This window comes from Narcine bancroftii, chromosome 12, assembly GCF_036971445.1.
Source record: "Narcine bancroftii isolate sNarBan1 chromosome 12, sNarBan1.hap1, whole genome shotgun sequence".
In the NCBI taxonomy this organism is placed as follows: Eukaryota; Metazoa; Chordata; class Chondrichthyes; order Torpediniformes; family Narcinidae; genus Narcine; species Narcine bancroftii.
In genome coordinates this window covers 12,783,362-12,799,712 of record NC_091480.1, presented here as the reverse complement: position 1 = coordinate 12,799,712, position 16,351 = coordinate 12,783,362, and the positions used below count along the sequence as shown (strand labels likewise).

At 44.2% G+C, this 16,351-nt stretch overlaps 1 protein-coding gene across 1 annotated transcript; it reads right to left on the bottom strand.

The window, feature by feature from the left end:
- Nucleotides 1-10,153: 10,153 nt before the first annotated feature.
- Nucleotides 10,154-11,888, bottom strand: LOC138746899 (myeloid-associated differentiation marker homolog). The gene has a single exon (XM_069905530.1). It carries the CDS (start codon nucleotides 11,790-11,792, stop codon nucleotides 10,914-10,916), a length of 879 nt encoding a protein of 292 aa, XP_069761631.1. The 5' UTR covers nucleotides 11,793-11,888; the 3' UTR covers nucleotides 10,154-10,913.
- Between the last annotated feature and the right edge of the window lie 4,463 nt (nucleotides 11,889-16,351).

Below are 16,351 nucleotides of genomic sequence, written 5' to 3'. Positions count from 1 at the left end.
GCATATTGGACTCTGCCTATCACATCCTTTCACAGTGAAAGGCAACGATCAATACATTGACACCATTTATTTTGCTGCCTAATGAGCTGTATTTCTGAGCAAATATTTTTCAAGTGTTATAAAAATAAAGAAAAACTGTAGTTCTTTCACATTTCAGGAGATTCTAAAAACGATTTTCCACCTGCTTCTACCTGTGCATCTGTCGGAACAGCACAGTATCAATTTCAGCAGGTCCTGCACCACCTGTTGTAACCACATGAAGAAGTTTCACGGTGGAGTCTGACAAATCTGCCTTCACTGTAGCGGCAAAGGTTTGCTGCTCGGAAACAAAGTCAACATATAGACCCAGGAAGGCAAAGAAGCATCATCTCAGCCTAACACTCGGTTCACACAAATTGTGGAGGTGGACTGGGATTGGCTATGGTTAAAGTTGATTGATCTCACTCAGCAACAATCCCCAAGGCTGGGCAGTCGATGTAAAGAAACCAGTAATCCATACTTGAACTGTGCTTTGGATGCGGTGTGGTATCCTGTTGAATACAATGTTGGTGATGTTAATGTAGTGAAGTGGGCATGTTTGAAGGCTAAAATTGAAGCTGGATTCTTGTGCAGTGTAACATTGTCAGACGTGAGGCCAGTAAGACGAGATGTGAAACTGAAGCTCAGCTGCCCCCCCCCCCCCCCCCCAAGATTTGTATGGAAGTTTTTGTACTGCTATTTTGGCCAGTTTGCTAAAGTACTGAAACAGGTACTTTTTTTCATTTTGTGGGAGTTTTCTGTGCATAAATTGGTTGCATTGTTTTCTAGATTTTAACAGTGACTGCAATTCAAAAAGGCTTTTATTGGCTGTGAAATGCTTCAGAATGTCGAGAAGTCATGAAAGCTTTTCTAAAGGACGGGATTACCTCTGTCCTCTCCTACCATGCCAGTAGCAACTACCAGACACGTCTTCCCCTCTGCTCCCCCTATTCCTTCTGCAGGGACTGCTTCCTCGTGACTCCTTCATTCACTCCTCCCTTCTTACCAATTGCCCCCTTGCCCCTGTGACTGCAAGAAATGTTCCACTTGCACCCCCATCTTCCATCCCACCTAACTACCATTTGGGGCTGCAAACAGTCCTCTCAAGTGAAGAAGCCCTTGTGAAACTGCAGGGTTAATTTACTGCGTATGGTGCCCCTATTGCAGTCTCCTCCACAGCAGAATGACTGGACCCAGACTGGGAGATTCCTTCGCTCTGTCTGCTGCACTTGCGACCCATTTCAATTCCCCATCCCATTCCCTTGCTGACATGTCTGTCCATGGATTCGTGCACCGCCAGACTGAGATCACGGACGAGTTTGAGGGACAACACCTCCTATTCCACCGGGCAGCTTCCAACCAGGTGGCATTAATGGTGACTTCTCTGGTTCCCTTGAAGAAATCCCTCCTCTTCTCCTTCCTTCTAGTTCTGCCTCTCTCTCATTCCCCTTTCCCCATTGTCTCCTTTCACAAAATCACTTCTCATCATCAATTAACACCTTTTGTGGGTTGGCCGTCCCATTCTTCCCACTTTCTCTCTATAATTAAACTGGCTGACTGCTTTTTTTGCTCATACCTTGAAGAAGGCCTCAAGCCTGAAACTTTGGTTAAATATCTACATCCTATGAATGCTGCGAAAATTGGCCGAGTTCCTCCAGCATTTCTGTGTTTTTACTACAATGAGTGTTTGCAAACTTGCATGTTTTGTTTTCTCTTTAAATCCTATCTTTTCAACATTTATTGATTTTTGATTCCCTCTGAATCAATACAAGGGCATTTCCTCAAAAGTATTGACAATGCTCAAACTGACCCCCTTTAATTATTTAATAACTGATTCATAATACTCGATCAACTAGAGTAATGACAGCAGGCACAGATCGATTGGTCACTCTACCTTTACTAGAAAATTGTGGATTTGTTTCTTTCACTGTCTGAAAAGACGAGAAGAAAGATAAAAGATTCACCATCTCGGAGATAAACTGTTTGACTCTGGTGAGATTAGAAATTCGCAGCAAAATTTGGCACATTCCCTGTATCGTGTTCATGGTGAGATATTGGGGGTAAAAGACAAATGCTACTGAACAAACCCATGTGGAAATGAGGTGCAATGCTGTTTGATTCCAAATCTACCATTACAGTTCTCGCACAGCAGTTCCTTGGGTAAGCCATGATTAATTCTAACATGGCAGCACAGTTAGTCTCGTGGTTAGCACGGCGACATTACAATGCCAGCAATCTGGTGCCATCTGTAAAGCGTTTGTACATTCACCGCATGACCTGTGTGGGTTTCCCCTGGATGCTCCGGTTTCCTCCCACCCTCCAAAATGTATGGGATTGTAGGTTAATTGGGTGGCACAGGTCTCCATGGCCAGAATGGGTTCTAGCGTGTTCTAAGTAAAATTTTAAAATTTACTGTATATTGCCAGCGTACAAGCCAATGCTTGAACTTTGAAAGCTTTCAAAGGGGTCATCATGTACGCCAAGTATAAAATCTGAACCTTAACAGCGAGGTCTCACTTCCAAGTTCTAGTATTTCCCAAATTCAAAACTTGTTACCTTCAAGGAAATGTGAGTGATATTTATTCCGAATTACTATCTTATTAATCCAATAAACCAAACTTTGTAGTTGCAGCTTTAAATATTTTTAATTCGTTGATAAAATGGATAAACGTTTGCATAACATTGCATTGAGATTCTCATAACGATGAATAAACAAAGCATACTGTAACAATATAACAATACTGAACTTCAAACCGATATAATAAGAAATAGACAAAGTAACATGAATTAAGAATATACAAGATAAATTCAAAGTATCTTGAGCTCATGTTTCTGTCCTGATTCTTCGAAGAATGAGATGCAACCTCTCCGTCCGATCGGATATTGGGACACATGATGTCATAGTCACTATGGTAACACTACAAACAATAATTTTTCTTCAAGGGATATGCACAAAATTAACTACAAATCAAAAACACATGGCTTTAAACTTTACACACAGTGCTTCCCCTGAGCCAAGTATTACATTTTAGAACCTTAACAGTGATCTCCCACGGGGTCCAACTGCTGTCAACTCTGTACATGCTTTAATTGGCCAGGTAAAGGGTTTATTTTAGAATAAGCTAATGAAAATTAAACCTTTACTGGGTCATTTGCTTTTTGGAATATTGTGATAACATCACTCCACTGGCCTTGATAAAGGGCACAAGCCTGAGACGTCAGTTATGTATTTCTTCCTTTGCTACTTAAAGGACACTGTTTGACCTGCTGAGTCTCTCCAGCATTGTGTGTGTTCACTTCAACCACGGTGTCCACATAATTCTGTGTTTTACCGCTCCCTCCACTGGTCAGTAGGATGGTTAATCAAGAACAATTGGGGCAGTAAGACGGGTCCTGCTCAAAAACCTACATTTTAGGTTGAAATTCAGGAGTTGTCTTATTCGAGTCATCTTGAACATGAGCATATACGTTAATTTAATTTAAATTTGTACAAATGACTGCAGAATCCAGAAATAGGCAGAGAGGAATTACTCACTATTATCAACTGAAGTTTCCTTTTCCTTTCACCTGATTGAAGGCTACACAATTGGACCTAGGTTGAGGGGGAAGTGTTGGACAGTTTGAGAGAATGGGTCAAGTGGATTACACTGAATGCTTAGCAGATGTTGTGTAGTTCAAATAATCTTTTTCAAATTCTGAATTTGGAGTTGAAGTGCTTTCCTTTTCAGAGGGTAATAAAAGAGCGTGAGTCACCAAAGATGAATATTAATAGAGGGTGAGGTGAAACTTGGGTGATGACTGCCTTGGCAAAAGCCCAAGATGATCTCAAGAGCTCAATTAATATTCAACCGAGTGGTGATAATTCTGTACTCGATTATTACTTTTTATTTTCTCAATGTATCCTTCTGAAGATGAGAAGTGGCAGTGTGACTGACAAAGCTTCTGGCAACTTTAGTGGACAATGCTACCATTAAAGGAATTGTTTGTTGAATGTAACACAGAAAGAATTAATAGTTGCCTTCCACTGTCTATTATCAATGGTGATTTTTCTTTGGCTTGGCTTCGCGGACGAAGATTTATGGAGGGGGTAAATGTCCACGTCAGCTGCAGGCTCGTTTGATTAATGGTAAAGCAGTTAACAAAAATTGCTTTAGAATATTCATGTTGCACACAAAAATATTTACAACAAAAGATTGTACTGGCTACATTTATCATGAGAAATATTCTCCAAATTTTCTGTTCAAGTTTATCAGAATTTAAAAGAATGAGAGGGGATCTTGTAGAAACAAAATTGTGAAAGGCAGAGGTAGGTAAGATGGAGGTAGGTAAGTTGTTTACATTGGTAGGAGAGACTAGAACTAGGGAACATAGCCTCAAGTTTAAGGGTAGTAGATTTAGAATGGAGATGAGGAGGAACTGCTTTTCCCAGAGGGAGGTGAATCTGTAGAATCTGCCCATTTAAGCAATGGAGGTGACCTCAGTGAATATCCAGGGTGGATGACTTTTACATAGTAAGGCATATGGGGAAAAGGCAGGTAGGCGGAGATAAGCCTACTATCAGATCAGCCATGATCTCGTTGAATGGCGAAGCAGGCTTGACAGGCTGGATGCTTTGGTGGATTAACCATTAGGCTGAAGCCTAGGGGCTTGAACCCCCTTACTCTCTGGGCTCCTAGGCTTCAGCCTACTCAGTAAAGGGTAGCCTGGGCTTGGTTTATCGTTTTGCACGTACTTCGCAGGTGAAGCCGGTGACTATGGGCCAGAGTTAATGTTGCGCCATTGCCGGGGTGGTTTCTGGGAGCTGATGGTGGCGGCATGAAGATTTGTGGTGTGTTTGAGGAGGGGGCTCCAATATACCAGTGTCAAACCTGTCACCTGCAGTAGGGAAAGTGAACAACAGGAAGGGTGCGCAGCCGGTGGTGTTTGAGTATGCGTGTAGAGTCATCGGGTTGCAAGCAGCGAGCGCAGCTTCTGTCAGGGGTGGTGAATAGTGGGAACGGTAGGAGAAGCGATCACTTGTTGGAGTTGGAGCAGCTGGGGTTCTGTTCGGTGACTGGGCGCTGGTGGGAGTGCTGGGTGGCTGCTGTGGCCGGTTGGATTTGTGATTTGTATTCACTGCCTCCAGATGGTTCTGCGAGAACAGAGCATTTATTTTTACAAGGATGGTATTTGCAGTTGTGTGGCTTAATGATGACCAGCTGCACAGATTTCCCCATAGACTTGGCTGCGGTGTTTCAGGGGTTGGGTCATACAGTACAGGGAGATCAGCATTTAACAAGTTGCATTCTTCTGTGTAAATTTATTCAGTCTCTTCTTCTTCCCACCCCCAATGCCTGTTAAACCTGAGCACGCCTAAATGAGAGGCCAGTCCCTCGCTGGGGTGTGAGGGTTGGCAGGGGCGGCCTGGGCCACAGTGGGAAGGGAGGGATGGCCTGTGGCAAGGAGTGAGGGGTGCCGGGCCCGTGGCAGAAAAAGGTTGTGGTTGGGGTCCTGATGAAAGCTCAGCCTAGGGCCTGGGTGGTAGTTAATCCAGGACTGGCCAGAAATCGCCGACTCTTGCTTCTATTTCTGAAGATCAGAATTTATTCGCATCAATCATGAAATTCTCTTTTTTGCAGCGACATCATAATGTTGACATTCATATTGTAACCATCTTGCAACATTACGATACATTTTTAAAAAGTGCTTGAAAAGTAAGGCTGTGTCTTTAGTTCAATGATTATTCAGGAATCTGATGGCAGAGGGGAGAAGCTGTCCTTGTGCCGCTGGGTGCTTGTCTTGAGGCTCCTATATCTTTTTCCTGATGGTAGCAGGGTGAAGAGGGCACGGCCTGGGTGGTGGGGGTCTTTGAGAATAGAAGTTGCTTTTAATGCATTTTACCATTCTGCAGTTTGCAGCATTTAAGCATTATTAGCTGTGACACAGTGGGTAACCAAGGAACAGCAATAGGTTATTCATCTCTGCAAATCTGCCCTATGTGATCTACCACAGACCTCCTCTCCTATTTTGTGCCAATTCCATGCAGCCTTCAATTTCCCCAATCTTCAGTGAAATAACCCCATTCATCCACTCCAGCCATTCTCAACCTTTTTATTGGATATGCCCCCCACCCCCCCCAAGACTCTGCTCAAAGTTTATAGGCCCCCTTCCCTGTGAAGCAACCATGTTTAAGATTCTTCCATACGTTTCTCCTACTGACTACATAAAAATTGTTACATGATGGGAAAAGAAAACAGGCTTAAATGTGCTTTCCCCGTACCACCCCCCTTGGGAGGTCTATAGGGCCCCCATTGAGAATGGCAGATTCTGTCCTCCACAACCTTCAGGGATCTATAATTCCAGAGATTTGCCGCACTCTGGATTCTGCATTGAAAGGTTACAGCTGCCAAGAATTTGAGGCATTTATCCCTCAGTTGACACTCAGTCATTTGTCCATCCAGTTCATTAATGTTTATGGGGCAATCTGAGCACAAAATTGATTGCTGCATTTTCTATAATAGAACAGGGACAGGGCTTCAAAATTATTTAATTAGTTGTGAAACATTTTTGAACTCTCTAAAAGAAATTGTTATTTTTATGTAATTTTTTATTTTTGAAGTCTGGATTATGCGACTGTAGTTTCTTTTTTTTAATGTTAACCAAGTGTGTTTGGTAAAGTTTTCTTTGACTCATTTCGCATTTGAGTTTGGCAACGTGGCACATTTCAGAGGATCTATGGTTGATAAAATAATATCACTTGTGTCTGAAGTTTTGGATGTAATGTGATTATTTCTGGGAAGTGAATGTTGGGATGTGGAGTCTTGCACAGATGTGATCAGTTCCTTATCTGAGGTATTTGAGCTTCCAACTTGCTGACAGAGTAAGAAACTGATTTATTTTTACAATTCAAATTTGTGCTTCTCAAATCTACAACTCAGTAGCAGAGAAATAAAAAATTTAAGCATGAAACAGGATTCCTATAAGCTGCAGGTGTAACGTGGTTTTGTGGTCACTGAATCGCAGTGTGAAATGAAGAGTCGTAGTTGAGTTGAGTTCAAATGGAAAACCAGTTTACTGTTGGGCCTGCACACTTTTTAAAAGCCCAGGCTCCCAGCACAGTAACAGGCCATTTTGGCCCGCGAGTCTGTTCCATCCAATTTATACCCAGTTAACCTACAACCCCTGATACATTTTGAAAGGTGGGAGGAAACCGGAGCCCTCGGGGAAAAGCCATGCAGACACGTGGAGAATGTACAAACTCCTTACAGCAGCGCTGGATTTGAATCCTGGTCCCAATTGCTGGCACTGTAAAGGCATTGTGCTAACCGCTACGCCAACTGTGCTGCCCCAAACATTTCATAAACATTTTCTGGGATTCACATATGCAGGTATTCAGACTGTTACATATTATGAAACACTGTATTTCCTAAAATTATGTTTAATCTTAATTAAATTTGATACAGAAATTGGAATAATTACTTTAAAAAGAATGATTTACAGAATAGGTGGAGGTTATGAGAAATTAATTCATCTAAAATAGTTAAAACTAACAACATAACATCAAGAAAATAGAGGCAGGAGTTGGCCACTCTGCCCCTCAAACTTATCCCACCATTTAATATGGCCATGGCTGATTCATGCTGGCCTCCACTCTTCATCTGTTCCCTTTTCACACCACCCACCTTTCTGAAAATTCTCTACCACCTTTTTAAATACTTCTAGTAATCTTCTTTCCACAACTCCCCTGGAGTAGAAATTTCCAGCGATTTGTCGTTAGAAAAATAGTTCCTGCATCCCACCCCCCCCCCCCCCCCACAAGTTTTAAATGATTGCATGTCCCCATTTCAACATTTCCAGAAATATTCATTCACCAAACTGGGACTTGACCTACATCCTCCAGGTTCAGGGAAAGGTGCTACCCATTGATCCTCTGTTAATAGTAGTGGAGCTGTTGATCGAGCCACAATTCAATGAAGTTTTTAAATCGTTTGCAAGACAAACTTAGAGTAATCTTGGTGGGTATTTAGAGCTGTGGGGGGGGGGGGGCGGGGGGAAGACAAGATGTCAGGTCCTCCTAGGTTTCACATCTGGATACTCAGTTGGGTAGAATAGAGAGAACGAAAGCACTGGTCTACATACATAAAAATATTGAAGAAAATGAATGTACCAGAAACATGGATGGGGTATCTATTATTTCCACTTAAAAGGCAGAGATTGCACAGGGAATTGTAGACCAGTTAACTTTGCAATGGTAGGAAAGATATTGAAAGGTTTTTAAAGCTTAGATGAAATATTTTCCTGAGACTTAAGGGAGGTGCAAATTTTAAAGTGGCTCCTCTTGAAGAGCCCTTTGAAGGAGAGATCGACTTGCTTCCAGACCAGCTCTGGAGAGGTGATGAGGCCAATGAGGAGCCTGGGGTTGTTTTAGAGGTGGCGCACTCCTACCAACATTTTCACGGAGTCTCCTTGTGCTCCCCAAGAAGGGATTTGAGGTTCTCGTGCCGACCTGAATGCTCTGCTTCGAGTGGCCACACTACACCCTTTCAAGGATTCTTTGTGATCTCTTGAAGGGATGCAGCTCCGAGGGGCCTGGCATCAGGCATGTCAGTGATGTGACCCTTCACTCCGATCTAACTGAGTGCAGGTCGACCCTCAATGGTGGAGGTGTTGGGCCTGCGACAGGAGGTTGGCATTGGTTCACACCCAAGCTGTGGCTTTGGAGGTTTGGTGGAGAGTGAATTCATGTGATTTCTTCCACCCTTTTGCAGTGGCTGCTGTTGGTCGTCATTGATTTAGAACTATAGAGGATTTCACTGCTTCCCAGAAGACCACTCTGGTTAACTGTGAATTTTATTTTCAACATCCAGCTTTGCAGTGGCATGGCTGCTGAGATCAAGGAAAGAATACATGTTCCAGGACGTTGTCATTGACCTTTGTCATCAGCAGGCATTGTGGTACAAAGGAGATATTAGTACAGTGCCTGTATTTCCATGTAAGGACCTTTCTCTTGTATGCTTCAGGGAACATTTAGCTTGTCGTCCAATCGCGTGTATGTACAAGCAACACTGCTTACTGTTACTTGATGACAGAAGTTAAAGTAATGATGGTCCTGGGGTGGAGATGATTTAAATTGAACAGTTTGCTTTTCACTGCGCAGGTTAGGTCAGTTGGTGAGTTCTACTTGAGTGCAGAGCTTATTGGAAATGGTGTGTGATATGGTGGTGTGAAAGTCTGTCTGCCTTGGTTGACACCAATTTGCCCTGAGTCTGCTATGGGTCCATTGGTTAAATCGATACTTGGATCATGAAACAAGCGGAACATTGGGATGAATGTCAAAGGGCATTCCAACACGAGAACAAGACAAAACGGTCTTGGTTTATTAAGCAAAGTCTTTGGTGAGGCACAATGGTGGTCCTTGCAGCTCCCCATACGTCACATGGAATCATTGCACAATGAAGACTTGAACCATTGTGCCTTTGGGTGAATGGAATCCACCCTGCGATTTGAGGGGCAGGTCGGTCCTGATGATCTCAGACAGTGGAGAGACCCCCTCGGTATATTCAGTTCCAGTTTAACCAACTTCTCACTTCCTTCAAAGAGGCTGAAATCTAAACAAGGTCACATTCAGCAGTTGCCATGTCGGGGGACTGGGGGCAAGGATCAGTGCGTGCACATCTGGAGCTGAGACGTGGTATGGGACAAGGGCTTCAAATGGGAAGTAGAAATGGTTACAGGAAGTGGTGCAGGGTCGGCACCAAGCCTCCACATTAATGGGACAAGACGATTGTTGCCATGCAGCAGTGGTGCTATATGGGTCCTCTATGGTTGCCAGGTTAATATAGATACTCTCTCCTAATTAGATCACAACCAAACCAAATTCGAGGCCTTTCCCACGTTTACCCCGAGACTACCGCAGCAGCAGGTCACTAAATAGGCCATGAAGGCTAAGGACCTGGTTGATCTCCCTAGGCAACATGGGTTGGTAACACTGATGGCGGTCTCTGGGAATCAAGGTGGGTGTTCAAGCTTGTCATGTGCAGGCACCTGAAGCTTTTATCACCAATGCTTTCTTTGTGGAAGAAAACAGCTTGTATGGTACCAAGGAGCAAACTTAAATCAAATCAAACTGTAAACACTCTACAAGTCGGTCAGCATCAAAGGGTGGAAAAATTGAATTCATATTTAATATTAATTTGGAGATACAGCATGGTAACACGCCCTTCCAGCCCACGAGCCCAAGCACCCCAAATACACCCATGTGATCAATTAACCTTCTAATCCATATCTCTTTGGGATGTGAGAGGAAACTAGACAAAACTCGCACAGATACGGGCCAAGCGTACAAACTCCTTACGGACAGCGGCAGATTCGAACCCAGATCGATCGCATTGCGCTAACCTCTACTCTAGCCATTGTCGCCCTTTCTGGTGACCTTCCATTGGATCTAGGGAAAGGATGAGTGGTGAAGGAGCCAAGCAAAAGAAGTGGGTGGTATTAGTTCAATGTCAGATAAATTGACTGGAAACCTGATCAGCTTCAATAACTTCAATCCATAAAGATTTTCCAGGATAGGGGATTCTAAACTGAAAGGACATGGATTGAAGTTGAGAGGGGAAATATTTAAAAAGGGCCTGTGTGGCCCTTGGTTGGTGGGTATATGGAATAAGCTGGCAAAGAAGTGGAAGAGGTAGGCTCAGCTGTAATGTTTATAGGAAAGGTTTAAAGGGATATGGGCTGAACTCTGGCAAATGGGACTAGCTTGGACAAGTTGAGCTGAATTGTCTCTTTTTGTGCTGTAAAGGTCTTTGACTCTAAGACTGGCTGACAGAATAGGAAGTTCCAATCTCTTGTACTGACTTAGAATCTCCAGTAGAGGTATCTTCCTAATCTCCATTGTGCACAGTTTTCAGAAGCACTTAAGCCTGAGCAATAAAGACCAACTTGGCTGAATAAACCAGATCCACGACATACACAATTAGATTGCCATAGCTTAAAACCGTTGCTATGACTTGGTTGTCCCACAAACAATTGCCTCGTGCACAGGGCTCTGGTCTTGTCGGAGTACCGTAACGCTCGTGGAAGCAGAACAGTGGCCAGATGATTGCCACACTGATGTACATCAGGACAGCCATGATGTTGTAGACTGTCAGAAACTTCTCGAATGGAAACGGTAACCTGCCCGTGAGCTTGGCAATGGTTAAAATTATGACCAAGAAGGTGAAGATGAAGCAGATGCAGTACACAGCCATGCACCACTGGCGTCCAGAGTTGGCACTGTACGAGTCCTCAACAAGTAGAAAGATGATACAAGCGATAAAAGCTTCTAATACTTTTAGGAGTCCTGGAACCGTCTTTAAAAATCCACTGATTTCGCCAGGCTTTGCTCGTGTGAGGCCCACCTCAATCCCATAAGCAATAAAACACAGGCAGGACATGGCAGTGGCTGCGATTTGATGGTCTTTAATTACCTGGTTGTTGTTTGATGAAAGAAAAATGGAAGGGTAAATAATGGTGGCAGTCAGGTTCATCAGGAGAGCCACCATAGCGAACGACATGGTGAAATCTTCCCAGGATATCGGCACGTTGGTGCAAAGGCCAGTCAGTTCCCCCAGAAGAATGAGCAAGGTGACAGCGAAGGAAAGGCACCACACAAACATACACCAGTCTCCGTAAGGCCCACTGTAACGCCCAACGTGAGCAATCAGGCTGAAGGTTGTGCAGGAGAGAAAGATTTCAAAAATCCTCACAATACCAACTGGAGTTGTCAACAACCTGAAATTCATTTTAAAATTCATCCTTTAGAACAACTGTGAAATGCCACAGCACCCACACGATTGGCGTGCCTCGCTGCTTCCAGTAAATGACTGAGTGTCTGCTCACTCACTGTTGGCTTAATATGTCACTTATTCCTCCACAAAGCGTTCTGTCCGCTGAGTCACATCTGATTGCAAGGTGATTTATCTGCTTCTCAAGGCTGGCAGGGAATAACACAGAACGAGATCACTGGAGTTTCCTAGGTACCTCATTTCCTATCTGGTCAAAGAGCTTGTTCATAGGGGAGGACTCATGGTGACATCTTACCCTATAAATCGTTATTCATTAACCATTTTCATAATGTTTCTGGGTCTTTGGGTGAATGAAAGTTATTTCCAGGTTCTACTTTGACTGACACTTGAATTGTAGTCAGATTCAGATTTCGTTTTTATTGTCTGAGTACGTGCAAGATATCACATGCAACCCTCAGATTCTTTTTCCTGTGGGCAGGACAGAATTTCCACTTATTGGCAGGGCAAAAAAAAATATACACATGTAAATAAATAAAGAAATGTAAACAAACTGTACAATACAGAAAGGAGAAAAAAAATTAATAATTGGAAAAGTGAGAGACCTTAAATGAGTTCCCAATTGAGTTATTGTTGAGAAGTCCGATGGTGGAGGGGGAGCAGCTGTTCCTGAACCTGGTGGTGCGAGTCTTGTGGCACCGACGCCTCTTTCGTGATGGTAGTGAGAAAAGAGCGTGTGCTGGGTGGTGTGGATCCTTGATGATTGCTGCTGCTCTCCGATGGCAGTGTTCCCTGTAGATGTTCTTGAGGGTGGGGAGGGCTTTGTCTGTGATTTCACGACCTTTTGCAGGGCTTTATGCTCAGGGGTATTGGTGCCCTGATACCAGACTGAGATGCGGCTGGTCAACATCAAGGCCAAGATTCAACTTGAAAGAGAAACTAATGATGTAGATATGGTAATGATGTTGGAGACATTTGGACAGATCTAGTCATAGACATACAGCATGGTAAATACCCTTCCAACCAATAAGCCCATGCGGCCAAAATACCCCAATTAACCTACCACCTTTTGAAGGGTGGAATGAAACTGGAGCACGCAGAGGAAACCCATGCAGACATGAGAAGAAAGTAAAAACTCCTTACGGGCACCAGTTATGATTCTTTGTTTAAAATGTATCTTTATAAATGTAGATTTGTCCTTAACCAGTGACGTTATGCAGCAGAATGGGTCTTGAAGGCATGGTCAGCAGTTTGTTGTGCAATCCTGAATCTATCTCGTTATCGAATACGACCTTAAAGGTGCAAACAATCTGGCTTAATTCTGGAAAATTGCCACAAAGAGGCATGGAGTCGTGCCTCTTTTGTTCTATGGCAATGACCTTTGTACTATGCACCAAAGGTTCTTCACAACTTTTGCTCATCCAATATTAGATATGTGAAACACCACTGGGGGAAAAACTGAGGGGTTGTTGAAAGATGGGATCAGGAAAGAGCCACGTACCTTCAACGCAATCGAATAAATTGGTGTGCATTTTTAGATGTCAGCCACCCAAACATGCAGGTATTGGAGGGATATGGATCCTGTGCAGGTAGCTGAACTTAGCATCATGGTCATTGCAGATGTGGTGGGCCGGAGAAACTGCTCCTGAGTTGTTTGCTGTGTTCCAGTGATGCAAGGAGCAAAATCTGATTATCAAGTGAGTCCTCGGGTGTCAGTCTTTGCCTCCTGAAATGATGAGGGCAGAGATTTGAGGTCATCTCCACTCATAAATGCAAGAACCTCAGAAGAACGGGCAGGAGTTGGCCATTGAGCCCCTCGAACTTGCTTCACCTTTCACTGTCCCATTTTTCTGTCCTGTCCCCATTTTTCTGGAGTCCAAAAATCGAGCAACCTCAGCGTTGAATGAAATGGATGATTGCGCCGCTAAAGCCCTGCATGGTGGAAAAGCGAGCATGTCCATGTCGGTTAACCCTGACTTCCTCCTGACATTAAGTTGTGATGGGGGACAGAAACCTCTGGCGATGCTCAGAAAGGCCTTGCACCAATGACACCTCCAAGCTTGCAAAATGGTTCTCTCAGAGTATGGCTTCCTCTTGAGGTTAAATCAAAAATGCCACATGGCTCATTGCTCCCTTGGTGCCAGTTCCATTAAAGTACAGTCCTAGAGCATTCCTGGGCATCCTTGGGCACTGTAGTTAAAACATAAAACTGGAGAAACTCAGCAGGTCAAGCAGTGTCCTTCATGTCTTTCTTTGGCTTGGCTTCGCGGACGAAGATTTATGGAGGGGGTAAAAAGTCCACGTCAGCTGCAGGCTCGTTTGTGGCTGACAAGTCCGATGCGGGACAGGCAGACACGGTTGCAGGGGAAAATTGGTTGGTTGGGGTTGGGTGTTGGGTTTTTCCTCCTTTGCCTTTTGTCAGTGAGGTGGGCTCTGCGGTCTTCTTCAAAGGAGGTTGCTGCCCGCCAAACTGTGAGGCGCCAAGATGCACGGTTTAAGGCGATATCAGCCCACTGGCGGTGGTCAATGTGGCAGGCACCAAGAGATTTCTTTAGGCAGTCCTTGTACCTTTTCTTTGGTGCACCTCTGTCACGGTGGCCAGTGGAGAGCTCGCCATATAACACGATCTTGGGAAGGCGATGGTCCTCCATTCTGGAGACGTGACCCATCCAGCGCAGCTGGATCTTCAGCAGCGTGGACTCGATGCTGTCGACCTCTGCCATCTCGAGTACTTCGACGTTAGGGATGAAAGCGCTCCAATGGATGTTGAGGATGGAGCGGAGACAACGCTGGTGGAAGCGTTCTAGGAGCCGTAGGTGGTGCCGGTAGAGGACCCATGATTCGGAGCCGAACAGGAGTGTGGGTATGACAACGGCTCTGTATACGCTTATCTTTGTGAGGTTTTTCAGTTGGTTGTTTTTCCAGACTCTTTTGTGTAGTCTTCCAAAGGCGCTATTTGCCTTGGCGAGTCTGTTGTCTATCTCATTGTCGATCCTTGCATCTGATGACATGGTGCAGCCGAGATAGGTAAACTGGTTGACTGTTTTGAGTTTTGTGTGCCCGATGGAGATGTGGGGGGGCTGGTAGTCATGGTGGGGAGCTGGCTGATGGAGGACCTCAGTTTTCTTCAGGCTGACTTCCAGGCCAAACATTTTGGCAGTTTCCGCAAAGGTAGCAAAGGTAAAAATACATCACTGACTTTTCAGGCTAGGGCCCCTTCATCAGGGTGTGGAAAAATGTCAGCAGGCGTCTGAACAAAAGAGTAGGGGAGAGGTGTGTGATAGGCTCTATCAATAAACTCCGAGTCATTGGCTTCAGGAACAATAGACTTTAATACACACAAGACTTTGGCTGGCCTGGACTGCCATAAAGGGGGAGGTAATGCAACCTTTATGGCCGGGGCAAAAGGGGAGGAGACTTAAGGGATGAGTCATTAGTGGGCGGGCCAGCCTCATATATACAGTAACTGGTAGGGGCTATATAATGGAGGAAAACCGATCAGTACAGTGTGGTCGCAAAAATGCTGAATTGTTGAAGGGCTCCAGTTTGAAACGTCGGTGATGTATTTTTACCTTTGCTATATAAAGGACGCTGTTTGACCTGCTGTGTGCTTTTATTTCAACCATAGGGTCTGCAGACGTCCATGTTTTAATCCATGTGCATCCAGTTTAATATATGGTGCCATCCCCAGAACACTCTACCCTGTACATCTTTGACATCCAGCGTTGTCAACCTGCAAAGATGGCGCTAGTGGAAAAGACAAAAACTGTTCCGTAAATGTGCGACGATGAACATCAAGCCATGAAAAAAATTAAACAAATTTTAAAGGGACAGTCCGACATGTCAGCTTCAGAGCATGACGTTGATACTATCCCCAGTGGAAGAAGCTTCAAAAGAGTCTGACAGTGATCAGGATGCGTCACCATATAACCATATAAGACAATTACAGCACGGAAACAGGCCAATTTGGCCCTTCTAGTCCGCACTGATCCAAGTACCCTCCTCTAATCCCACTTTCCAGCACTATACTTATCCAACTCTTTCTTAAATAACAAAATTGACGCTGCCTCCACCACCTTTCCCGGAAGCCCATTCCACACAGTAACCACTCTCTGAGTAAAGAAGATCCCCCTCATGTTACTCCTAAACCTTTGCCCGTCAACTCTCAACCCATGACCTCTTGTATCCATCTTTCCTACTCTCAATGGGAAAAGCCTTTCCACATCAACTCTATCTTTCCCTCTCATTCTCGTAAAGACCTCTATCAAATCCCCTCTCAGCCTTCTACGTTCCAAGGAATAAAGACTTAATTTGTTCAATCTCTCCTTGTATTCCAGATGCTGAAACCCAGGCAACATTTTTGTAAATCTTCTCTGCACTCTCTCTATCTTGTTCATATCCTTCCTATAAATCGGTGACCAGAACTGCACACTGTACTCTAAATTTGGCCTCACCAAAGCCTTGTTCAGTTTCATCATTACTTCCCAACTTCTATATTCTATGCACTGATTTATATAGCCAAGCATACTAAAGGCATTCTTCACCACCCTACCCACATGCGCTCCTACCTT

Coding starts and splice junctions, on each gene's coding strand:
- LOC138746899 (XM_069905530.1), bottom strand. CDS start 11,792: ATGAATTTTAAAATGAATTTCAGGTTGTTGACAACTCCAGTTGGTATT.